At 42.3% G+C, this 25490-nt stretch overlaps 1 protein-coding gene across 4 annotated transcripts in view; it reads left to right on the top strand.

Moving 5' to 3' along the window:
• The window catches only part of PDSS2 (decaprenyl diphosphate synthase subunit 2), a 267780-nt gene extending 255911 nt beyond the window's left edge, over window positions 1-11869 (top strand). For 2 of the 4 annotated variants that reach the window (XM_023650874.2, XM_070223628.1), the window contains one exon: window positions 11615-11869. In XM_023650874.2, coding sequence (XP_023506642.1) covers window positions 11615-11803 — 189 coding nt within the window. In that variant the 3' untranslated portion in view covers window positions 11804-11869. Of the gene's footprint in view, window positions 1-639; window positions 2081-11614 lie in introns of those variants that run through there. The other 2 variants (XM_001503961.6, XM_070223629.1) reach the window with 1 other exon arrangement.
• The last annotated feature ends 13621 nt before the right edge of the window (window positions 11870-25490 follow it).

Here is a 25490-nt window from a genome sequence, read left to right as displayed (position 1 = left end):
GTTTGGTGTGCTCTGCTTCGGCAGCCCAGGTTCGTGGGTTCAGATCCCAGGTGTGGACCTACACCACTCGTCAGCCATTCTGTGGTGGTGACCCACAAATAAAATAGAGGAAGATGGGCACAGATGTTAGCTCAGGGCTAATTTTCCTCAGCAAAAAGTAATAATAATGTAGCATTCAGAACTAATGCTATACGTCTTTCTTGAATTTTCATATGGACCATTGTATCAACATACAGTGTAAAAAAAAATTAGTTAACTAGGATGTTAGTGCAGCCGTCCTCACATAAGAATATCAGGCTGCTGGATTCAAGATGCCAGAGGTATAATTGCCCTCCGCCTTCATTATGCGATCCCCTGGCAGGGCACATTTCCTGGTATTGAGGGGTGGGAGTTGGGAGGAGGTGTAATTAGGCTGATTGGAGCTTGTTGTGCTGCCCTGGAGCACAGACACCAAGCAGCCTTAGGGCGTGTTAGTGCCTGGAGGTCATTGGGGAATGATGTCCTCTTTACCTCAGAGGACAGTAGCAGAAACAAGTGAACCTGTATCGTTTCTCCCTTTCTTTGTCTTCCACCTCTCCTCCCCAGTTTAATTGTGCTACCTTACAAACTGACTTTTATTGTGCGTTTGTTTCTTAACAGTTGCGAGAAACAATCAAAGCTGGCAAAGGTGTGACTTCAGCTATTGACCTGTGTCGTTACCATGGAAACAAGGCACTGGAGGCCCTGGAGAGCTTTCCTCCCTCGGAGGCCAGATCTGCTTTAGAAAACATTGTGTTTGCTGTGACCAGATTTTCATGACACCAAATTAAAAAGACACTATTGTTCATCAGCTGAAAAAACTGGGGAAAGAGGTGATCGGGAGAGCTTTCTTGATGAAATATCTAAATGTGTTAATGACTTTAAAAACGTATACATTTTTTTCTTCCTTTTATCAAATTGCTAAATGAATGCTGCCTTCTTTTTGGAACTGCTACAAACAGAATTAGAAGAAAAAAAGGTCAAGCAGTTTTCACTTGTCACGCCAGAAGCACACTTGAGGCTGCAGTAGCAGAAATAATTAATGAGATTCGCTCCTGTGACCTCAGCAAATGGACAGGAAATAAGTCCTTATTGATTGGACCGAGCAGGGATGGCGCCAGGGCAGTGGCCTGTGGTTTTCCTTCTAGAGAGGACAGAGCAAGATGGAAGCTGCAGGTGTCAAGAGAAACACTGTCCGTGCCAGCCAGGGAGGACTGTCAGAGCAAAAGCTACTGACCAGTTTGGCATAACGAAGGGTAGTTCAGTGATTAAGAAAAAAAATATGCTTTGTCTTCTCACAATTATGTCTTTGTATTTTTAGATACAGTATGAATTTACTTTGTGCTTCAATGGTTTTTGTAATTTTTGGGGAGAAAATCGCTGAAAAGATAATGCCAAATATTTGAAGTAGGAGATTAAAATGTTATCAAATGTTAACTTGGCTGTAGTAGGAATTGCCTGTTTTTCTTTCTTGAAGACCAAATTTTTTTCAAACACATTTCAAAGAACCAGACTTTTTTTTTTAAAGCTGAACACGATGCTTATTTCAAGTAAAATGTATTCATTTGTAATACTTTGGTGTAGAGAATACCTTTCATTTTTACAAGTTTCAGGTATATAATTATTGTACAGGGGAATTCATTGGTGATTTTTTTTTTTAACCTCAGAATGTCAGATTTTGGTCTTGAACCACAGACATCCAATTACAGAAAGAATATAAGCAATCTCACAGGGCTGCAATCGGACACTGTCTCTGTGTGGTTCATAGGAGATGATTTCTGCGGTTTGCTTGCATGCAATATGAGAACGCCGTTGACAAGAAGGCTGAGTTTACATAAATGATCGAGATTGAGACTCAGCTACCTTTCTTCCTTATGTGGTGTAATTACAGCCCTATCTGGAGACAGCGGACACAGCAAACAGATTTTATTACCTCGTTCCCTCAAACACTAAGTCAAGTTATTTTAGTTAAATTCCTCCCCCTAAAAGTTACAAAACCATTTTATCAGGACCCAGCATGTGGCGTGCAATAAAGAGAAAATATAAGCTACAGAGTTTTAAAGTATTGTACTGTGAAATATTTTTAAGTATTTTTGAAATATTCTAATTGTACAGCTTATGCTACTGCAACTTGAAGGCCTATAGATTTAGCTTAAGAAAACACTCTTCTGTTTGAAATGTCTTCTCTCACAGAAATTGGCTTAATTAGTAACTATGGTTAGATGCTTTCAATCAGACTGGGTTTTAATCATTAACTTCCACAAAGGAGGGGTCGTGCTTTGTGTTCAGGGACTTAAGCAAGCTGAAGGTTTCATTAGGCAGAGGGTCAGGTACTACAGGGCACCAAGGCAGGATCCTAGGGCCCTTCTAGTTCTGGATTAGCAGCTAGTTTGCTGTGACCTTGAGCAATTCACTTCCCTCTGAGCCTCAATTTCCTCATCTGTGAAATATGGTTAAACGAGAGAATCTATGAAGTCCCTTCCAGCTTTGTTTTATTTTCTCAAAGTTTGCCATTTCTGACTTTCTGGATAAGAGAGATGCTATGCGAGTTTCAGAGAGGAGGGAAGGTGAAACCCAAAGAGAGACTGTGAAAAAATGCGTAAAACTTAATGGCAGACTCCTCGCTGAGCTGCCTCACAGGTGACCTCGAGTATTCCCAGCTCTCCTGTGTAGGACGTGTCATCCTGGACTCTTCTGTTTCAACACCCACCTTTCTGCTTCCTTTGGGACCTTTCCTACCTCCCTTTCATCTCCCCTGCTGCCTTCTTTACTCCTTCTCCTGCGCCTTGCCCTCCTGGCTCCCTGGGAGCAGCAGCCCCGCCCTCCCTGTTGAGTGACAGAGCTCCGCGTCCGCCGTGCCTCTCTTCTCTCCTCAGGTCTTACTTAGCAGAATTCTCACTTCCTCAGCATCTTGGCAAGCTTTGGTTAAACCTAACACGTTGGCTAATTCACCCTTAAGTATTAAATACTGCTGGTCTTTCTTCATGCCCCTTCGTCGGGGATATTTATTTATTAACTCATAGGAAGTTCTTATAATTTCAGACAGTCTCTGGGGAGAAATTTGGGGCACCAAGACATGCTTAATCACACTTCTCTGCCTACTGCCCGAGTACAGGCAGGGAACGTACTGACTGGGTAGAGTTATGGCCTGAGAATGTCTCCTCCTTCACCCCTCTCCATTGCCCTCCCCCACCCCCATCCAGTTTCATGGTAAGGGGAAGAATTCATTCATTAGCCCTTGTCCTGCTGCCTTCCGCCTAGTCCCCCCAAACTTGTGCGTTGGCTCCTCCAAACATCATTCACTTCAGGCCCGTGAACCCGCCTGCACTCTCCTCCCTTTGAGTCTTTTCTTTGTTAAGTATAATAAAGGCTGCATTAGCGAGGGCTCCGTGTATATGCCAGGCACTGTGCTGAGGGCCTTAACTATACTCTCTTGTTCAAACCCCACAACCACTCTCTGAGCCTAAGTATTAGCCCCCATTTGCAGATGCAGAGGCCGGCTGAGAAGACCACCTCTGACTGACTTGCCCTCACACCCCACCTCCCCATCTGAGTCTTTGCAGATAGGGCCTCTTTCTCTCTTCCGTTGCTTCTCTTTCCAAATAAGACTCCTTCCTGCTTTCCAAAGATCTCGAGCCTGTAGCTTCCCATCTCCCTATTCCTGAATCTTCAGTGTCTCCTCTGCTGCCTCTGAATGTGCCTCTTGTCCCTATCCCTGGAATGAGATTCCTCACTCCGCCCCGTTTGTCCTCCACCTCCACTTTGTCCTCCCAGCTTCACCAGCGTACCTTCTTACCGTCTGCTAATTCCTTACCCCTGGCAATGGGTCGTTCACTACCAGGTCCCCACCATCTGGACCAGCACCAGGCTTTAGACCCTCAAAGAATACTTGTTCAACAGATCTCTCAGGTCCCCGCTGCCCTGCTCCACTGAGACGGCCTTCTTACAGTTCAGAGATAACCGCCTCGCTGTGAAGTCTGGAGCCGTCCCCTGCCTGCAGCCTTCCCCGCAGCATTTCACGGTACTGACTGTGTTACTGCGCTGGGTTCGTTTTCCCCCCCGCTGCCCAGAAAGCCAAACACCGAGATGACGAGATTGCAGCAGAGAGGGTTTTAATCACAAGGCAGCCATGCGAGGAAACGAGAGCATGAGTCTCAAACCCATATCCCCAAGAATAGGGACTCAGGGATATTTATGGGGTAGGGGGGCAAGGTGGTCTGAAATGTGGTGAGAGATGATTGGAGATGAGGAGAGGTGAGGTAATGATGATCTGCGCAAGCCTAGTCAGACTCCACGCCTCTTCAGAGGACGCATGCTCACAAAATGGTGGCATTAGCATGATCTGAGGGTGGAGTTTTTAGCCTCTTGACGTCAAAAGGTCGCTTATCGGACATCTGCGTGGGCCCAGTTGATGGGTTGATGGTCTCAACTGGCCTGAAGTGGAAAAGGAGTTCTAATTCCTGAAAAACAGCTCACACACCCATTACCATGGTGATCCAGGCTCCAGGGAGATGTTATCCATGCAGGAACCCAGTGGGAGTCAGATAGCATATTGCCTAAACAGCACAGTTAAAGATGGGTGGGTTAAACAGCTAAAAGCTATAATCAGTAATTGCAAAAAGGAAAAAACACTTTAGTTCCTAGCTAATCATCAATGGCTAACTGTCTGCTGGTTTCAATCCACCCATTCCTTAGTCGTTCCTTATTCTTGAGGGATTCGGGGTGACCACCGATCTAGCTACTTCCTGCTGAATTGGGGCATAGATCTGGGTTGGAGGAATGAAACTGTTTAGCACTCATTTGGAAATATTCTCTTGTTCCCAGCTTCAGGTTGACATTTTGCACTATTAGGATTTTGTACCTTGCTCAATGGTTTTGGAACAACATCTAACGTCACATTTTAGGGGCCGGCCCCATGGCCATGTGGTTAAGTTTGCACGCTCTGCTTCGGTGGCCCAGGGTTTCACTGGTTTGGATCCTGGGCACGGACATGGCACTGCTCATCAAGCCATGCTGAGGTAGCATCCCACATAGCACAACCAGAAGGACCTACAACTAGAATATACAAGTATGTACTTGGGGGCTCTGGGAAGAAGAAGAAGAAAAAAAAAAAAAGATTGGCAACAGATGTTAGCTCAGGTGCCAATCTTTAAAAATAAATAAATAAATACTTTTTTCCAAAAGTATAGACAGGAGCCAGCCCCATGGCTGAGTGGTTAAGTTCACGGGCTCTGCTTCACTAGCTCAGCGTTTTGCCAGTTCAAATCCTGGGCACGGACATGGCACCACTCATCAAGCCATGCTGTGGCAGCATCCCACACACCACAACTAGAAGGACCCACAACTAAAAAAATACACAACTATGTACCAGGGGGTTTTGGGAGAAAAAGGAAAAATTTAAAAAAAAAATTGAAAAAGTATAGACAACCCAAATTTTAACAGTCCCTGAAAAATAGACCTCATCCCAGTGGGGCCTCCATCTGATCTCCAGGCGGGGCATACATCTGGTCTTAGTTCCCAATAGTCTTCTGTTCCACTGGATATGCATCAGAGACCAGAGCAATGCCCCATACCCTGATCTTTCACTTGTCATTGATGATAGCTGTCAGCATAGACTCTGCCTGGGGGTCATCACATTCCTAAGGAGCTCAAAAGAACAAAGTTATCAACTTATAGCAGCTGGGAGGGGCCATAAAATTCACAAAGCATGTCTGGGTTAGTTAATCAGAGGTCATTCAAAGTTACAATATGGTTTCTTTTCTACAATATGGCTTCGCTTATGTCAAGCTTGTGTTGAGCCGGTATCAACTGCAGCTTCCCCACCTCTCTTCTGATTCTTCCCTTCTCTGACTATCCTTCCTTTTGTCTGACACATCTCTTTCTCAGTCCCATCCCTAGGACATTCTTTTCTAAACATTTAAATTATATTTCCCCAGAAATGAAAAAGCAATTTCCTGCGCCGCTCTAAATCGTCTTCTTTTAAATTCCCCAACTTAGAAAAACATTTCAGGCATAAAAAACAATATTAATTAAATATTGATTATATAATGAGCTATTTGCCTTTCACGATTAGTCACTTTGAAAGAAGATAAGGATTATGACTATTATTAAAGTTTAAGTTTTACTTGATAACACTAAATCCTCTTCATGTTTTCTTGCTCATATAATGTGTTATCTAGTCACTCCTAAAAATAAGTTATCAGTCATGTTGTTTGCCTGGTTCAGGTCTCATTCCCCGATGTTTGAGACTTTATCTTATTATGACAGTGTTATTGCTGCTTAGCCCAGGATGTAACACCTACAAACTTAGGGTAAAAGACATAGACGTTAGTGTGAAATGCTCCAAAAAGATGTAAATCTTTTTTAGGCCCAGTATAGACAGCACATTGAACTCAGAAAGTAGTCTGAATAATCCGTGATGATCTCCTTTCAAATCCTGACAAGCAGCTGTACCTCAGATCTCTTTGGGCAAGCGGATTTGGGGAATTGTGTGTAATCAATAAAATTGCAGCTAAAGGATACTTTTTCCTATTTCCTTTTCCTTAAGACTCTAGCTAATCAGCAGGTCCATCACTGATAAGGAGAACCTTACTTTTCAGAAAACCCTTTTCAAGCTCCTTGCTAGAGTTCTTAATTTCAGGAAGATTCTTTCCTGCCTCTCTCGTCAGCCTATGTTAAGATCACCTTCTGACCAATAGAAGCTCCAGGATTTATCTTTAGAATCTGTAATGGCTCCCTCAATCTAGAGAAGGCAGCCACAGCTTTGCTAAAGCACAAAAAGGTGGGATAGATTGGGTTGGTTTTTTAATCCGTTTAACTATGAGGACACAATTGTCATTCCATTATTATTAATAGTTTCCATTATTGTTAATCATGTTTTAGTAATAACACAGTTATTTGTACCTTCTTTAAAAAACACAAAGTAATCTAAGATAATCATTTACTTCTTTCTCTTCCTACACTCCGGATCCTGCCTCAAATTAACTGTTTTATTCTTTGAGAATGGGTCCTGCCTTTCCATTAAGGGGATAACGTACTTCTAAAGGTGACTGAAAAAGAAATGTCACCTGGGGAGAGTCCGGAGGGGCCAGCACTGATATTGGGTCCACCCCCTCCTCTGGCTCACCCCACCTGCCCTTGGAGCTCTGAAGTGCTAGGTTTTAGTCCTATACTGGTGGAGGCATGTTCTTCCTCAATATATATTTCTTTCTCTTCCATAGAAAGAAAAAGTTTCTCAGGCTTTTATTCTTTTTCTTTCTTCTTGGAGATGCTGACTCCATTTTCATGGAAAAGCTACATCAGCTTCCTCTCAACTTGATTTGCTCACTTCTGACAGTGTACGCATCACTGTGTCAGTGGGCTAGCCACTGCCTTGACTGTTGGAGTAGCTTAAATTTCACTTTTTGAACACATTTAAATAAATAACCACTTTTTTTTCTTTTTGAAGAAGATTAGCCCTGATCTAACATCCGCTGCCAATCCTCCTCTTTTTGCTGAGGAAGACTGGCCCTGAGCTAATATGCGTGCCCATCTTCCTCTACTTTATATGTGGGATGCCTACCACAGCATGGCTTGCCACACGGTGCCATGTCCGCACCCAGGATCCGAACCGGCGAATCCCGGGCCGCCGAAGCGGAACATGCGCACTTAACTGCTGCACCACCGAGCCAGCCCCAGTAAATAACCACTTTAAAGAAATTTTGGAAAATATAAAAAAAATCATTCATAATCTCACCATGCTAACAATCAGTATCACCATTTCATTTGTGTTTCTGCCAGCCTTTTCTGCCATATCTTTTTTTTCATGATTGTAATTATAGTATAAATTCAACTTTGGATCCTGCTATTTTCACATAACACATCATAAACATTTTTCCCTAGTGCTACAGTCTCCATGACCATTATTAAAAAGTAGCTTAAATTCTAAACAAGGTATCTGAATTTCTATTCCTGGTTTCTGGTGTAAATGGTTGGACTGACTTCATAAGTCAACCTCCTAACCTGCTACTAAGAAAGTCTTTGACTTGGAAAAATAGTGCCCCGCAGGTCCTCCACAGCAGCAGGTTAAAACTGGGAAGCACACTCCCTTAAAATTCTTCAACTTGAATGATTAATCTTTTCACTTGGTGGTTCCCCTTCCTGCAAGATGATGCTCAAGATGGATTCACACCTCTACGTATCTTCCTCTTGCTTCACTTAGTCAGGCATACTTCAGTATGATGACTTCTTTCCTCTGCTGAAGTTCACAATCTCCTAGGGCAGGAAAGGGCCTCCATCAATCGTCATAGCTTCTGCTCTTGGCCGCGACCACGGAGAAACCATTCTGTAAGAGAAGAGAAGCCATCTTTGCTTCCTCAAAGACTTGGGAGAAGGAAGCTCCTAGAGTTTGTTCTGAGAAAAACCAAATAGTCTTTATTTGACTCCAGTCTTTTATGCTGTAACAGTATGGGTTTATTGTGTTATGTTATTGTCTTGTTTTGTTTGGGTCTTTTTTTTTAAGCCTTTACATGATCTAGAAAACAACACCCTCCTCAAAGAATTAAGCTCCGCTTGCAATCTTTCCTTCCTTAAATTCATCATTGTAACTTGACTATTTGTATGCCTTTGCGGTCTCTAGGCGTTTTAGTGACGTCTCCCTGCCTGCCCTCCCCCTTATATCATGAATTGCACAGTGACTTCAACTTAACTTATGTACGTAGAATAGGATCAACTTACTGTGAGCTGCATAATTGCTGCCTGTTTATGCAGTTGCATACCACGCTTCTCTTTCTTTTTATCCTTCTTTCCTTCCCTTTTTTTTTTGGAAGATTAGAATTGCTTTAATTGCATTCTTTTTTAAAAGCAGCTTGATTGAAGTATAATCTACATACCATAAAATTCACCTAGTTTAAGGATATAATTTTCAATGATTTTTAGTAAATTTACAAAATTGCGCAAGCATCACCACAATTCAGGTTTAAGGGTCCTTTGTGCCCATCTGCAGTCAGCCCCCACTCGCGCCCTCATCTGAGGCAGCCACTAATCTGCTCTCTGCCTCTGTGGATTCGCCTTCTCTGGGCATTTTGTGTAAATGGAATTATACAATACTTAGTCTTTTGCATCTGGTTTCTGTCACTTAGCATAATGTTTTTGAGGTTTATCCATATTGTAGCATTAATCATTATTTTGTTCCTTTTTGTTGCTAAATAGTATTCCATTGTAGGGCTTTACCACATTTTTTTATCCGTTGATTGGCATTTGGGTTGTTTCTACTTTTTATCTCTTATGAATAATGCTGCTATGAATATTCAGGTAGAAGTCTTTGTGTGGACGTAAGTTTTTATTTCTCTTGAGTACATCTCCAGGAGTAAAATTTACAGTAAATTTATGTTTAACTTTTTAGAAGTTGCCAAACTCTTTTCCAAAGTAGCTGTATCATTTTATATTTCCACCAGCAACACATGTGGGTTTCAATTTCCTCACATTCTTGCCAACCCTTGGTATTCTCTTTTTTATTATAGCTATTCTTGTAGGAATGAGATGGTATCTCGTGATTTTTATTTGCATTTCCCTAGCAACTAATGATATTAAGCATCTTCTCCTGAGCACATTTGCCATTCATATATCTTCTTTGGTGAAATGTCTGTTCAAATCTTTTGCCTATTTCTTTTTTTTTTTTTTTTTTTTTGAGGGAGATTAGCCCTGAGCTAACTGTTGCCAATCCCCCTCTTTTTGCTGAGGAAGACTGGCCCTGAGCTAACATCTGTGCCCATCTTCCTCTACTTTATATGTGGGATGCCTACCACAGCATGGCTTGCCAACCCGTGCCACTTCTGCACCCGGGATCCAAACCGGCAAACCCCAGGCCGCCAAAGCGGAACGTGTGCACTTTAACCACTGTGCCACCGGCCTGGCCCCTTGCCGTTGTTTGTCTTATTATTGAGTTATAAGTGTTCTTTATATATTCTGGATACAAGTCCTTTATCACATATATCATGCGCAAATATTTGCTCCCAGTCTATGGCTTAACTTCATTTTTGTAATGATGTCTTTTGAAGTGCAAAAGTCTTTAATTTCAATGAAGCCTAATTTATCAATTTTTTATTTTATAGATCATGCTTTGGGTATCATATCTAAGGAATCTTTGCCTAACTCAAAGTCACAAAGGTTTTCTCCAATATTCTTTTCTAAAAGTTTTATAGTTTTAGCTCTTACATTTAGGTCTATCATCCATTTTGAGTTAATTTTTGCGTATGATGTGAGGTAAAGGTTTAAATGGGTGTTTCTGATCCTCGGCACTGTTGACATGTTGGGCTGGATCATTCTTTGTTGTGGGGTCTGCCCTGCGCATTGTTGAATGTTTGCAGCTTCTCTAACCTCTACTCACAAATGCCAGTAGCACTCCTGCCCCCAGTTGTGACAACCAAAATTGTCTCCAGACATTGCCAAATGTTCCCTCCCTTTGGGAGGCCAAAAGCGCCCCTACTGAAAACCACTAGACCAAATTAATTTTTTTTTGTATATGAACATTCAGTTGTTCTAGAACCATTTGTTGAAAAGAGTATTCTTTCCCCCTTTGAATTGCCTCGGCAACTTTGTAGAAAGTCAGTTGACCATAAATATAAGGGTTTGTTTCTGGACTCTCAATTCTATTCCATTGATCTCTATGTCTATCCTTATGCCAGTACCACACTGATTGATTACTATAGCTTTATATTAAGTTTTAAAATTGGGAAGTGTAAATCCTCCAACTTAACTCTTTTTTTGCTTGTTTGTTAAACTTTTTTTTGAGATAATTGTAGATTCACAAGTAGTTGTAAGAAGTAATACAGAGAGATCCCATATACCCTTTACAGTTTCCCCCGGTAGTAACATCTTGTAACACTATAATACAATATCACAACCAGGACATTGACATTGATACAATCCATCAAATCTTATTTGCATTTCCTCATTTATACTGGTAGTTCTTTTCTGAAATTGTTTTGGTCACTCTGGGTCCTTTGCATTTCCATAAAAATTTTAGGATCAGCTTCTCAATTTCTACAAAAGAGCCTGCTGGGGTTTTGATAGGGATCGCTTTGAATCTATAGATCTAATTTTGGATAACTGCCATCTTAACAATATTAATCTTCCAATCCCTGAATCATGATTTTCTTTTCTTTTTCTTTTTTTCGTTGTGGATATAGATATATCCACAATATATATATGCTATAATGTGCCATTTTAATCATTTTAAGTGTACAATTCAGTGACATTAATTACATTCACACTGTTGTGCAACCATCACCACTGTTTCCACAATTTTTCCACCCCAAACAGAAACCAGGCTTTTCTTTTTTAACAACTATACTAAAATTGCCAATTTACTAGTTACTGTTTGGTCTTCTGTGGCCCCCAAAGTCATTTTTCAGATCAGTACTTTAGTACCAAACCCTGAATCCCAGGGCATCCTGGGACTTGTCTTTGGAGAAAAAAGACTGAGTCTTTGTTAGGGAATTGGGCTTTAGAATCTTCAAATGCCAGCTCCGCCACTGACGAGCCGGTGACTTAACTTCTCTGAATCTTCCCTTAGCGTGCACAGATCTAAACGCTTGTATTTCTCTCCGTCTTCTAGGCGTGGCTTCACTCAACAGGGTGCAGAGACTCCCGGGGATACTCGCAGCCTGCAGGGGCTGTGGGAAGCCGCAGATATGAACATGCACATTGTCTAAGAACATACTTTTTTTCTACAAAGTTGAGGTTAGGTAATTTTACAGGTGATTTAAACTTTGTGGCATGCCAGATATATATATTATGGAATTAAATGTAAGATTTGCATTCATTTTAATATAAAATATAAGACAAAATAAATTTAAAGTTTGTGTTTGGGTCTTTTGGACTAATTCTCTTTCCCTTCCACACCCTGCATCCCACTTAACAAGTCTTTTACCGTCTGGTCTCCCTCCTAGCGCTAACAGACATTCACTCATCATTCACAGCCCTTTTTGTTACAGAACCTCAGAATCCTCCTCAACACAGCGCTTGAGGCAACCACTATTAATTTATCCGAGATGGCACACAACTCGACGTCTGTTTGCCATCTCTGTTCAACTAGCTAACAACTATTTGCTTTAACCTATATTTTACCATTTTGGGGTATTTGAAATAAAATCAATAGCCCTAAAAAGCAAGATGATTTTATTTTCCAAATGTTATGTTCTTCCTTTCAGATTATTTTACTTCTCTGCTTTACATATAAATTACCACAATAAAGATAATGAAAGGCATCATATGGCATGTTGAATTTAAAAATTGCAGTATCCATCATGTCATCCAAGTCTGCTGGTCCAGAGGTATTGATGTTTTATGTAACTTTGTCATCCTAACAGCTATCAAGAGAAATCAAATGCCCGTTAGTATGAAAAAGTCCTTTTGAAAAGTCTTTGTAAAACACTGTTCATGCACTAGTGTGACCATTAGTTTCTATTTCAGAAAGATTAAAATATGTTGTTTTGTTCCCTAGTTAAGAAGGGTTTACATTTTGTTTTACTCCATCAATTATAACACAGGAGTTTGTTTGGGATTTTTTTTTTTAGATTCTAATCTCTTTATGAAGAGATTCATATATATATAAACGTGAGGTAAGGAGATGGACAAAGGCAGGTAGTAGAGAGAGCAAGTCTGTTTTTGATTAAACCATTAAACATCTAAACATCTATGTTTTCTTTCCCAGCATGCTACCTACCAACTTTTTATGATCAGACACTGGCATGACAGATTACCTTAATTTGTATCTAGCTGTTGCTAGGCTATCACTATGGTATCCAGGCACTCAGGCAAATATAGATACCTAAAAACAAATATGTAGGAAGAAAATCTTGTCCCTAGCCCCCTCACCTCTTCTGTCATCTGGATGAGTAGTTCATCATTAAAATTCTGTGTCATAGTTGCTTTATAACCATTTAACACAACAAAAAAAAAACAAACTTTTGAAAATCAAATTATTACAGCCCATAAAAAATGTAGTGATGTCCACAAATGTTATATTTGTCATTTCAAAAGTCATCACCAGTCTTTGTACCTATACCTTATAATGATTGAAGCAGGCTGCATAGTAACACTTACTGAATTTTTGCCCTCTAGCAATATAAAACACCAGCAAAAAGACTGCCCTACTAATTACAATTTTTATGGTCATACAATCAGAATGAGTGGCATCTTTTTGTTCTGTCACAATAAAATTTTTCAAGAAGGTTTTTCAATTTTCAAATTCTAGTAGATGATTTCAGCAAAATGACCTACTGTGAGCTTTATCTCCAAGAGTGGTATAAATATAAACTGCACTCTCCACTTCTATCTTAGGCCTATCACTTCCTTTGCTGCTCCACATGCACATTGTACGAGATTATTTAATCCAAAGGGAACAGCTCAATTTTCTTAAAAGTGCCCATCAACACCGTTAAAATATGTTTATAGACTAGATGTATCACTTGTTTACCCAAATAGTTGCATAAATATCTGTTTTTAGAAAGCATTACCATAGTCTTTCTATATGACTGGATTCTTAAGCAAGGCTGTGATTAGGAAATAAGCCACTTTCCCTCTTGGCTGGTTCTAATGAATGCTTTTCGACTTAAACATTGTGTTGAACACTTCTTCCATTCATAGCATGTGCCCATCAAAAAGCACTTTCTGTTTGCAGTGTGTCCGCTGTACTATTTATAACCTAGTTAACAATGCCAACTAGAGGCAGTAAAAGGTGTGTGTTTCATATGCAAATTCCCAGCAATAATTTCTACAATTACTTATAGTTGCTTGCTCTATTATGTCCAACATCAGCATTATAAAACTGAGTACCGGAAGGAGAAAATCGTACTAATATTACATTTTTGTATTGCTTAAAAACTTTTATTGAATTAATTAGAAAAATAAACTGAAGAATGCAAAATGAAAATAGCCCTGGCTTATAATGGACAATTTTCACATAATGGGACTTCGATGACCTGTTACAGTAGCTGTTCAGAGAAAGAAACTCACTGTGTGACATAGGCTCTTCTTTCTGCTTTGTCTCCAAATTCATGTTTTCCCCAACAGCCCTCTTTGCTGCTTCTTTGTTTTACCAGATTGGAATTCCCCTGACTTGGAAACCATCAACAGAGGAAGAAGTAAGAAACCAGGATAAATTCATGCTTTCTTTTCAGTGACATTTATTTAACGTTACTATGTGCAAAGCATTGTCTTGGATACAAAGATGACCGGAAACTGAGATTATTTGTGTCTTCCCCACTACCCTGTGGGCTTCTTGGGATCAGATTCTCTCTTTTTTCTTTTTCCACTTAGGAAGATTCCCCCTGAGCTAGCATCTGTTGCCAATCTTCCTCTTTTCGCTTGAGGAAGATTTGCCCTAAGCTAACATCTGCGCCCGTCTTCCTGTATTTCACATGTAGGTTGCCGGCACAGCATAGATGCCGACAGTGGACTAGGTCCACACCTGGGAACAGAACCCGGGCTGCTGAAGCAGAGCACGCCGAACCTAACCACTAGACCGCGGGGCCAACCCCTCAGGTTCGCTTTGAAGGTAGTGGGATATAACAAATAGAACACACAAATCTGGGTTCACATACTAGCTTCTCCACTGAAGGGGATATTAGGCAAGTTCCCCAAGTTTCTTCTTACTTTCTTATAGAAATGGAGACAGTCATGCTTCCTAGTAAAGTGGCTGCTGAGTGCCCGAAACTGCACCTGTTACAGAGGTTGACATTCAGTAAGTGCTGTTAAAGGACGTATGTTTTTATAATGATGAAGCAAGCAAGCCAAATAGAGTAATAGTAAAGGAGCAATGAACTGCAAACTCTAATTAGAAGAATATAGATTGTGGAAGTAGGTCTAGAGACTTCTTTTAACATATAGGACAATGTAAGGTGAGAAGGACTCTAGAAAGGAGATGATCAGAGCCCGCCCCAGGGTGTATCTTGAAAAAGTGATATTTAAAGGGCAAGGACAGTGTAAAGCTTACCATGTGGAAAGTTACGGGGTTGGAGGGGAACAGTATTTCCACAATGTGGCCTGTGAACCACCAGCATCAAAATCAGGGGCTTGCTTTAGAATCAGGGCTTTGCCCAGACCTGTTGAGCCAGAATTTCTGAAGAGGTCCAGGAATCAACATTTCTCATAAGCTTCCAGGTAATTCTCACACACACTCCAGTTTTACATCCAGTGGTGTAGATGACAAATTTCTAAGGTTCGACTGACATCTAATTCTTGGTATGGTACAACAGACAGAACATGAGCTTTGAAATAAAAAAGGTTCCAGGCAGACTGAAAGCTCAACATTTAAGCCAGCAAAAAAAACAAAACAAAACAAAAAAAACTCTCCAATAGAAAGCAGAAAGGGAGAGAAACAAATACCAAATGATCTCGCTTATATGTGGAATCTAAGAAAAACCCCAAACTCATTGATACAGAAACAGATTGGTGGTTGTCAGAGGCAGGGCAGGGGAGTAAGGGTGGTGAAGGGGATCAAAAGGTACGAATCACTAGTTATAAAACAAATAAGTCATGGAGATGTAATGTTCAGCATGGTGACTATACTTAATAATATTGCATTGCATATTTGAAAGTCGCCAAGAGAGTAAATCTTAAAAGTTCTCATCACAAGAAAAATAACTTTGTAACTATGTATGATGACAGATGTTAACTAGACTTATATGCTATGATCATCTCACAATATATATAAATATCTAATCATGTTGTACACCTGAAATTAACATAATGTTATATGTACCTATCTCTCAATAAAAAAAAGAAAAGAAAGTAGAAAGGGGAAAAGAAGTATAAAACGTATAGTAAGTGAAAATATAGAATAAAATGGCAGAAATAAGTACTTCGAATGAATTATAATAAATATAAATTAAATTTACCAATTAAAAAACAGACTCTCAGACTGGGTTAAAAAGCAAGGTCCAATAATAAGTTGTCTGAAAGAGAAACTTAAATCAAAAGAACACAGAAAGATTGAAAATAAAAGATGGAAAAAGGGGCCGGCCCAGTGGTGTAGTGGTTAAATTCGTGCTCTCTGCTTTGGCAGCTCCAGGGTCATGAGTTTGGCTCCCAGGTGTGGACCTACACACCATTTATCAAGTCATGCTGTGGCGGCATCCCACATACAAAAAAGAGGAAGGTTGGTACAGATGTTAGCTCAGCCACAATTTTCCTCAAGGAAAAAGAGGAAGATTGGCAATGGATGTTAGCTCAGGGCCAATCTTCCTCACCAAAAACAAAAAAAGAAAGAAAAAAATATGAACCAAAAGAAAAAGGGGGAAGAATCTTAATATCTGACAATATGGAATATAAGGCAAAAAAATATAAGGGACAAAGAATGGTGTTATATGCTGATAAAAGGAACAATAGGGCCAGAAGATATAGCCATCAAAAACATGTTTGCACCTAACAATACAGCCTCAAAATATACAAAGGAACAACTGAAAAAACTGCAGGGAGAAATGAATAAATCAAATTATAGTTAAAAGATTTTAACTACATCTTTCAGAAATGGATCAAGCAGACATAAAATACACATACTGAAATATTTAATAATACAATAATATGCTCAAACTATGAAGTATATATAGAACTCAACACCCAAGGAATAGTTCAATAATAACTATTAGATTGAACTATGTGAAAATGTCAGTAGTTGACAATTTTTGACCTATAAAAATGGTAGTTTCATAGTATTCAAACTATACCTCCTAGTTTGTTGAAGATATATAAAACAATTAGCATAATATCTAATTTAGTCTCCTCTGGTCTTTCGTCTACTAAGAGAGTACTTGCCTCAATTGTTGGTTATCATAAATTAGTACAGTAAAACCCTACTGTAATTGGATAAGTGAGATCCAAAGAATTCAGTCATGTGAAATCTAAGGTCACAATTTTTTGCAAAGTTAACAACAAAATGACCAGTGTGAAGCCAACTGGTGAGGAATTCTGGGAGTCCAGCTGCCCTATCTAAATTCATGCCCAACTCGAGCTGTGATTTGGTGCCACCTGGTGGTGGTGGTTGGCTCCAACTTAAATATTATTGGGGACAATTCTGAATTCAGAGGCAGCAGAATAGCATCAGTAACTCCAGAAATGTCCCAGTTAGTTGACCAGATTCAGAGATTCAGCTGGGAGAATACTGAGAACCATAGACTCATCCTTCACCTCGTCTCTTTCTGAAACAAGTTTGCATGCCTTTCCTTCATCTTCATGACCTTGGCCTCCACTCCAAGACCCCCACCCCAACCCTAGCATAGAACTTTAACCCCCATCCTGACCCTTACCCCTGTCCTGTTCTCAAATAGGGGCTAAGCAGAGAATGAGAGCCAGTTGCCAATTCTGCATTATACCTAAAATTTTATTTCTGATGTGTGCGTTATCATGGGGTTTTACTGTGCTTATCAAGGATCCCATGAATGCTTACAAGATAGTAGCACTATATTTTTTATTTTAGAGCCTTTGATTACTGCAAGTGTTTCTGGTTGGCTATAAAAAGCCATTACTAGATTGAGATTTATTGAAATTCAAACAGGAAAAAAAGGGATGACATGCAAAGTGGAAAATTCCATCCAGAGAATATTAACCCTATTACCTGAATGCCATGACATTTTAAATTTATGGTTGCCTTTTGTGGATGATCTCTTGTCACCCAGCAGGCTCAGAAATTCTTCGTTTGATTACTTCTTTGTTAAATTTCTCCGTTTTGGGGGGCAGCTTTTCCTTCCCTATATAAACAGGTGGCCCTGCTCCAGTGTTCTTAGGCACGCCCCTTGAAGACACAGATTGGGCCTCTTGGAAGTTGCATGTAGGTGAAAGACTGTAGAGGGGGCAGGAGGCACTTATTGGTTCTGTTTCTGTTTCTGTCCCCATCACTCTTCTTGGCATCCTTCCACCTCTGAGTTATGGCTGGGTCACTAAAAGGACGTCAGAGATAGGCACTCTGAGAGAGCTGGCCGTTTGCAATGAGGGTCCTCTTGGCTTGTGGCTGCCGGAGGTCACGTTTGTCTTCCATGAAATAGTCAAGCACCAAGCTGAGTGTCAGGTTTTGGAAGACTTGTGTCACAGACCAGAGAAAGGCCTTAATCTGTCCACCAGCTCTCTCTGACCTTACCTGTTACTTCTGCCTGCCTTCTAACTTCAAGGCTCTCTGTTTTTGACTCAAAAGGGCTATTTATAGTTTTCCAGATATCGCCTGCAGTCTCCTGCCTCAGCTGCTGCCTGCAGTCTTCCCTGCTCAGAATGCCCTTCCTCCAGCCTTCTTGGGTCAGAATCCCACTCAGCCTTCCTGCGGGCTCCGGGTACAGGCTCCTCCTCCACAGAGCCTTCCGGATCTGTTCCAGCTCCCTGGCTCCCCCTGCTCTGGGTGTCTCTGGTGCCGCCTTCTGCTTTGTATTGCAGTTTCCAGTGTTCATGATGGGTTCTTTGGGCAGACTGAAAGCTCTGTGAGGACAGGGACCTCACTTACCCGTTCCTTAATTCCCCAAAGGACTCAAAGCTTTGCAGTTGTAGGTGTTCAATAAATATTTGTTTAATTTTGAAAGCTTTTGTCACATTAGAGCCAGTTGGGCCATCTTCCGGAGAGGTCTCACCTCCTGCCAACTTCACGGGTGCTCAGCCCTGTGTTTAGGTGCTAAATGGTCTCTCCCACCTCCCTCTACAATTGAATGAGCCAAATTTTGTCTCTACAAGAATCCTCTGGGAATGTGGGCACTGGGAAAACACATTCACGTATTCCAGACTAGAGATCCCTCTGGCACTAAAATAATTTACTTACTTACCTAATGTCAAGGCTGAATAAATGCAGTTTCCACAAATACACAGTTTAGTTACTGAAAGCCAGGATTGCAACAAGCATCTCGTGAAGAATTGGCATGACTCCAGAAGCTGTAACTTTTATGTCTTAATTTTTTAAATATTTAAGTGTTATTAAATCACCAGCTAGCAAATTGGATGTAATATATTTTATTATATATAGCATTTGAAAATTTCAGTATCTCCAGAAAGAGAATTCAGGAAATGTTTGAGTCTTAGAGAACCACAATATATGTGCCATGTCTGTCCCAAAACTTATGAGTTTCTCCCTGCCACTGTACATATGCCACTTATTTCTGCTGAGGCTAATACTTCCCTTTAAAATAAAATGTTTTTAATTTTATTGGAGAAAAGTAACCCCAAACTTTTCTAATTTCTAATGTAAAATATTCAGAGGGAAGAAGCAGGTAATGTGGATTACTGAATTCCTCTGGCCCCTTTTCCTGCAAACTCATAAACTCAGGTTCCAAAGAGCAATTATTTGTCTTTGCTCCAAGCTGATTATATAGGTCAGGAGGGTAATAAGGTCGTCTATTTGAAGGATTTTCATCTGGTGTATTTCTAATATTCTTGCCTGACTCCTGACCACTCAAATCAGTAACACAGTGAGATCAGCATCTCTCCCACCACCAAAGAAAATGATGAAACAGAAGTGATTTGAGTCTGAACTTTCTGCTCCCAAATTTGTCATCTTCCCAAAGCACAAGGGTTGTGTGGCTTTAGTCCTTTAATCCAGTAATGGCTCAGTAATAATGTTAGTCCTTTAAACCAATGACGGCTCATTAATAACTAGTATCATGTGTTTACTATGAACTCAGTGGATAAACCTTCAAGGTATTACATATTTTCTCAAAAACCTTATTATTGAATTCAGAAATTGCCCATGGCAAAATCAAGAAAACAAGGTGCTATATTAATAAAACTAAATGTTACATCATAATATATTATTAAGATGCTGTGCTAGATACATATTATTTTACTGTGAAAAATGGAATCTGATTAATTGGCTGAATTGGGATTTCCTCCCTCAAAGATTGTCCTAGTGCTTCTTAGAGTCCACAGCACAGAGAAATTCTGCAACTGTTTGATAGATAACCTCAGATCAGATATGTTCAGTAAGTATGTGTGGCAGGATATTATTTTTGAGACATTAATCTAGAGTTTTTCTCCTGGTATTTCCCCTTTTCCTTCCCTGCTTCCTAGCAGATATTCCTGTCTGGGTTTATTGTCTTAGCGAAAACAGGAGACAGAGGAGAAAGCTGAACTCACCCTCAAGCTTTTTTTTGTTTCTAAAAGCTTAAGCCCCAGTAGGGAGAAGCTTTGAGCCATGGGCAGAAGCAGGGGGACCCTGGACATGGTGGTGGGGACAAGCAGGGCCACCATGTGGGATCTGCGGCAGCCTGGCTGGGAGGCCGCCTGCCCTGGGAGAAGGTGTGGCTGTGGGCTGCGACCACAAGCTAGAGGCCTGACTTTGTTTGGCCGTGTGAATTTCAGTCATTCAGCATTAAAAATCTAGGCAATTTCACATAAAAATCCAGGTTTGGGCTTCTCTTGAATAATTGGCAGATTTGGCTGTACTGGGTTCAGTCTGTGCTGGCACCAAAGGGCTGCCTGCCTGAGATAAGGAATCAGTGCCTGGAGTCCCCATAGGGTCCTCCCTAGTCCGTGCTGTGTCCCTACGCTGAGGCCAAGGGTTAGCTGCCACTCATGACACCTGCCCTGCTGTGTTCCAGACAGGAGAGGATGTTTCTCTTTACCCAAGATCTTTTCCATAAATGGGGAAACAAAAGATAGACCGAAGATGGCTCATGTTGAAAGAAACAGAGGAGCTAGTGTGTTTTTTTGTGGAAGTGAAGAATGTTCCTAATGCGCTTAATAGGCAAACTGCCTGCCTCACTCTCAGACTCCCCTGCGTGCTCCCTGCAGGCATTCGCATCACCTCGGCCTGTTCTAGGCAGCCTTGCGAAGAGATGACCATGTCCCTGGTTGGGCATGGCAGAGCCGCTGCCTGCAGGGCATGGCGAGCAGAGTGAGGGCCAGCTCAGCAGGAACCCATGTGGGCAGGTGCCTGCAGGGCAGAGGCCCCTGGAAGCCCGTGGGGGTGGGGAGGACTCCACAAGGATGGGGCTCAAAACAGAAAGTAAATTGTGAAAATCGTTATTTCGTACACACAAATGCATGAACTGAGACTTGCAGGCACCATCTCTCCTTTCTCACTGGCTGGGTTCCTTAGCTCAGGGCTGTAGTGGCAGCAGTGTGCACACATGACGGAAGCTACCAGGACCTGCCCTGGAGAAAAACGGCAGGACTCCTTGTTCCTTTCCTTACAGGTGGAGTAAGGAGAAGGAACATCAGAATTGTGGTTTGGGGACCATCGGATGTTTTAGAATTACATGGTAGTATTTTTTTTCCTTTCTGGGTGGAGTTTGAATTTAAAGTGGTATTCTACGGGTGTCTTCCAGACAGCGTTGAGACTGGTCATATGAAACTTTGTGCTTTTGCTGCTAAACCAGAAATGAGTTTTTCAAAACCCTGTTATGTGCCCGGGCTAGTTATTTCAACAGTTCGCTCACTTCATTCGTAACCAATAAAAAAATAACAGCTCTCCTTTATGGAACTAACCTTCTGCCAGCCACTGTATAGTGCCGCACAGAACTGCCTCGTTTATAACCACCCCGTAGGGTGCGGTTGCCCCATGCTGTGATTATGGACATGCTAAGGCTCAAGCAGCTTCCAAAATCTCACACTCAGTACAAGTTGGAGCCTGGATTCAAGTCCAGGTCTGTCCGACCTCATAAGCCCTGTGCTCTACAGTTGGCAAGTGCACAAGCATTTATCACCCCCCTCTCTCTGCAGGACAACGACAGCAGTGGAGGCATGGAAATATGAATGCAAATGGCCGAGTCCCCGAGCAGCAGCAAAATTAAATTAGGCACATTCTTTAGAAATAAAAGGGAAGGCAGATTCCTGCAGTGACAGACGTTTTTGCAAAAATCCTTGGAGTTTTGCTATAGCGGAGGGAGCCACCTTGTCAGCAGAACATTACCCCTGGGACCCGGTACTTCTAGGATGTTAGGACTGAGTCCAGGTGAGCGTGCTACTCTTCTCCCACCTATTATGAGTCGAATTGTGTCTCCCAAAAGATGTTGAAGTCCTCATTCCCAGTAGCTGTGAACGTGACCTTATTTGGAAATAGGGTCTTTGCAGATGATCAAGTTAAGATGAAGTTGTTAGGATGGACCTGAATCCAATATGACCGTGTCCTTATAAAAAAGAGAAATTTGGATACAAAGACACACACTACAAGGGAGGATGACGTGAAGACCACCATCCATGAGCCGAGGAGAAGGCCAGCCAGACGCTAGGAGAGAGGCCTGGACAGGCCCCCTCACAGCCCTCAGAAGGCACCACCCTGGCCAGCACCTGGATTCTGGACTGCTAGCCTCAAGAACCATGCGCCGACAAATTTCCGATGCTCTAAGACACCCCGTTTGTGGTACTTTGTTATGGCAGCTCTAGGAAAGAAAATCACCACCCAACATGTATTCTTTTTAAAAAGATTTGGTTGTGGGGGTTTGTCATCGTCCTCTTCAGAGTCCTCCTATTGGATAGGGCTTGGCACCAAGCCACCCAGGAAAGTCTGACATCGTCCACCAGAAGCTTTGGATGGCTACCTACATTTCAAGCCTCAGCCGCCAGCCCAGTCAGCTGGAGCATCTAGTGCATGTGTCACAGTCGTAGCAAAGAAGAGCCAGTTGAGATACTTACCACAGAAGGCAACAGGAGGGATGACACGCATTCTGAGGCTTCATGGAGTCCCGTACAAGAGCATCACAGAAGACACGAATAAACAGTCTAATCGAGTAATACCAGCTAGGCTGAGTTAAGGGCTGTCTGCAGTAAGAGTATGAGTGGAGCACTGTGGGAGCGTAGACCTGGGTGTGCTACCTCTGTGGGGAAGGGGGATGGTGAAAACTTCACAAGGGAGGGCACATTTGGCTGGGCTTTGAAGGAGGACTAGGAGTTGACAAGGGGAGTACAGAAGCATCATGAGCAAAGGCAGAGGAGGCAGCAATGCCCAGCCTGAGCAGGAAGGAACACTTGAGCGCGCCTTTGTGTCTTAGAGTAGAATGAAATTCTCTGAAAGGAAAGATTCAATTCTCTTCTGGTCAGCACGACTGATGTTTTGAACAATTAAGTTGGGAAATAACTAGACTTAATTGGGAAACAGCAGAAGAATTAGTACTTAGGGTATAAAGGAGGTCATGCCAATTGCCAGGTATGCATCTAGAGCCTGGCACAGTGCCCAGCACATATTAGGCCAGCGATAATTATTTGTTAAATGAAGGAATGAATTACAAACCTTGAAATCTCTCTGGACATTATTTTCTTCTCATCTGGTTGAAAATGGGATGGAGGAGCCGGCCCGGTGGCGCAGCGGTTAAGTTTGCACATTCTACTTTGGTGGCCTGGGGTTCACCGGTTCGGATCCCAGGTGTGGGCCTACGCACCGCTTGGCAAGCCATGCTATGACAGGCGTCCCACATATAAAGTAGAGGAAGATGGGCACAGATGTTAGCTCAGGGCCAGTCTTCCTCAGCAAAAAGAGGAGGATTGGCAGCAGATGTTAGCTCAGGGCTAATCTTCCTCCAAAAAAAATAAAGGGATGGATTGGTGTGGGGAGGTGATATACCTGTTCCACCTCTCTCAGGTCTGCAATCAATGGCAAAGAGGATGACAAAATCTGAAAACACTATTGTTATGGACTAAATGTTTGTGTCCCTCCCAAATCCATATGTCAAAGCTCTAACCCCACAATGTAATGGTATTTGGAGATGGGCCTTTGGGAGGTAGTTAGGGTTAGATGAGGTAATGAGCGTGGGGTCCTCACAATGGGATTAGTGCCCTAATAAGAAGAGAGACCAGGGAGCTTGCTCTCTATCTACCCTGTGAGGACCCAGGAAGAAGGTGGCTATCTGCAAAGTAGACACTTCTCACAGAACCCAACCATGCTGGCACCCTGATCTCGTGGCACCCTCGTCTCATACTTCCAGCCTCCAGGAATGTGAGAAGATAAAGTTCTGTTGTTTAAACCAGCCAGTGTATGGTGCTTTGTTATGGCAGCCTGAGCAGACCAAGACAACGTTATAGCTGTGTGATATTATTCAAGTTGGTGTGGTCTGGTGGATGGAGCCATAGACTGGGAGGTGGGGGGTTCTGGCATGGGGCCCAGATCCCGCCATGAATTAGCTGCCTGCCTCTGGGCTATTCCCTTGTAACAGCAGCGGTGGTACAAGGACACTTCCAGGAGGCACCATTCTTACGGAGTAGGAGCAGTCCTGCTCCTAACCTTTGACCCTTTGTTTCTTCATCCATAAAAAGGGCAAGAGGAATGGAACATATGAGATCTAACAACAGTTCGAGTATTCTTTCAGCAGATATTTGCCGAGAATTTTGACTGTGTCTCAGCCACAGAGTCAGAGCATCTGAACGTGGTCTTGCCCTCCTGGAGTTTACATTCTAGTTGGGAAGACAGACAGATAAGAAGACAGTTATAGCTTCTTGTGAGCAGGGTCTGTGCATCAGCTCAGGCAGCTGTAAGCAAATCCACAGACAGGGGGGCTTAAACAGCAGAAATGGATTTCCTCACGGTCTGGAAGCTGGAAGTCCAAGATCAAGGTGCTGGCAGGGTTGGTTTCTCCTGAGGCCTCTCTCTTTGGCTTGCAGACTGCTGCCTTCTCCCTGTGTCCTCATGAGGCCTTTCCTCTGAGTGGAGGCACCACCACCCCCACTCCCCCCGACCCCACCCCCCGCTTCTTGTAAGGACACCAGTCCTACTGGATCAGGGCCCACTCATATGACCTCATTTAACTTTAATTACTTCTTGAAAGGCCCTATTCCAAATACTGTCAAATTCTGAGTCTATTGGGGGGGGTAGGACTTCAACACATGAATTTGCGGGGGGTGGGGGGGAGGCACAATTCAGCCCCTAACAGTCCCAATGACAGAGAAAAAACAAGGTGCCATAGCAGTGCCCCTAACCCAGACAAGGGAGACATGAGGCCTCTTGAGGAAGAGATCCAAGCTGCCTGAGGACTAAAGGATGAGGCTGGAGGCTGGGGCTGCGATTTTTTTTTTTTTTTTTTTTTTGTGAGGAAGATTAGCCCTGAGCTAACATCTGCTGCCAATCCCCCTCTTTTTGCTGAGGAAGACTGGTCCTGAGCTAACATCCGTGTCCATCTTCCTCTACTTTATATGTGGGATGCCTGCCACAGCATGGCTTGCCAAGTGGTGCCATGTCCACACCCAGGATCCGAGCCAGTGAACCCCGGCCTCCCGAAGCAGAATGTGGGCACTTAACTACTGCTCCACCGGGCCGGCCCCCTAGGGGCTGTGAATTTAAACAAACACAACTCTATGAAGCACAGACCTTGTATATTTCACGCTTTGGTAGAATCTGACTTTTTTTTAAAACTTGTTTGGCCTTTGGTGGGAATAGCAAAGAAAGAGGAACCCAAAACATCCTTCCAGAGGCCCGTGTGCCTCAGGCAAGCCCCCTTTCCTTTTTGCCTCAGTCGCCGTATGGTCGAATCAGGCAGTCAGCACCTATTATTTCTCAGGCCCTAACAGCGTGCCACGATTCTAGGGAAATCCTT

Source organism: Equus caballus, chromosome 10 (genome assembly GCF_041296265.1).
Source record: "Equus caballus isolate H_3958 breed thoroughbred chromosome 10, TB-T2T, whole genome shotgun sequence".
NCBI classification, from domain to species: Eukaryota; Metazoa; Chordata; class Mammalia; order Perissodactyla; family Equidae; genus Equus; species Equus caballus.
Note: the sequence above shows the minus strand (reverse complement) of the source record. Positions and strands in the feature narration are given on the sequence as shown.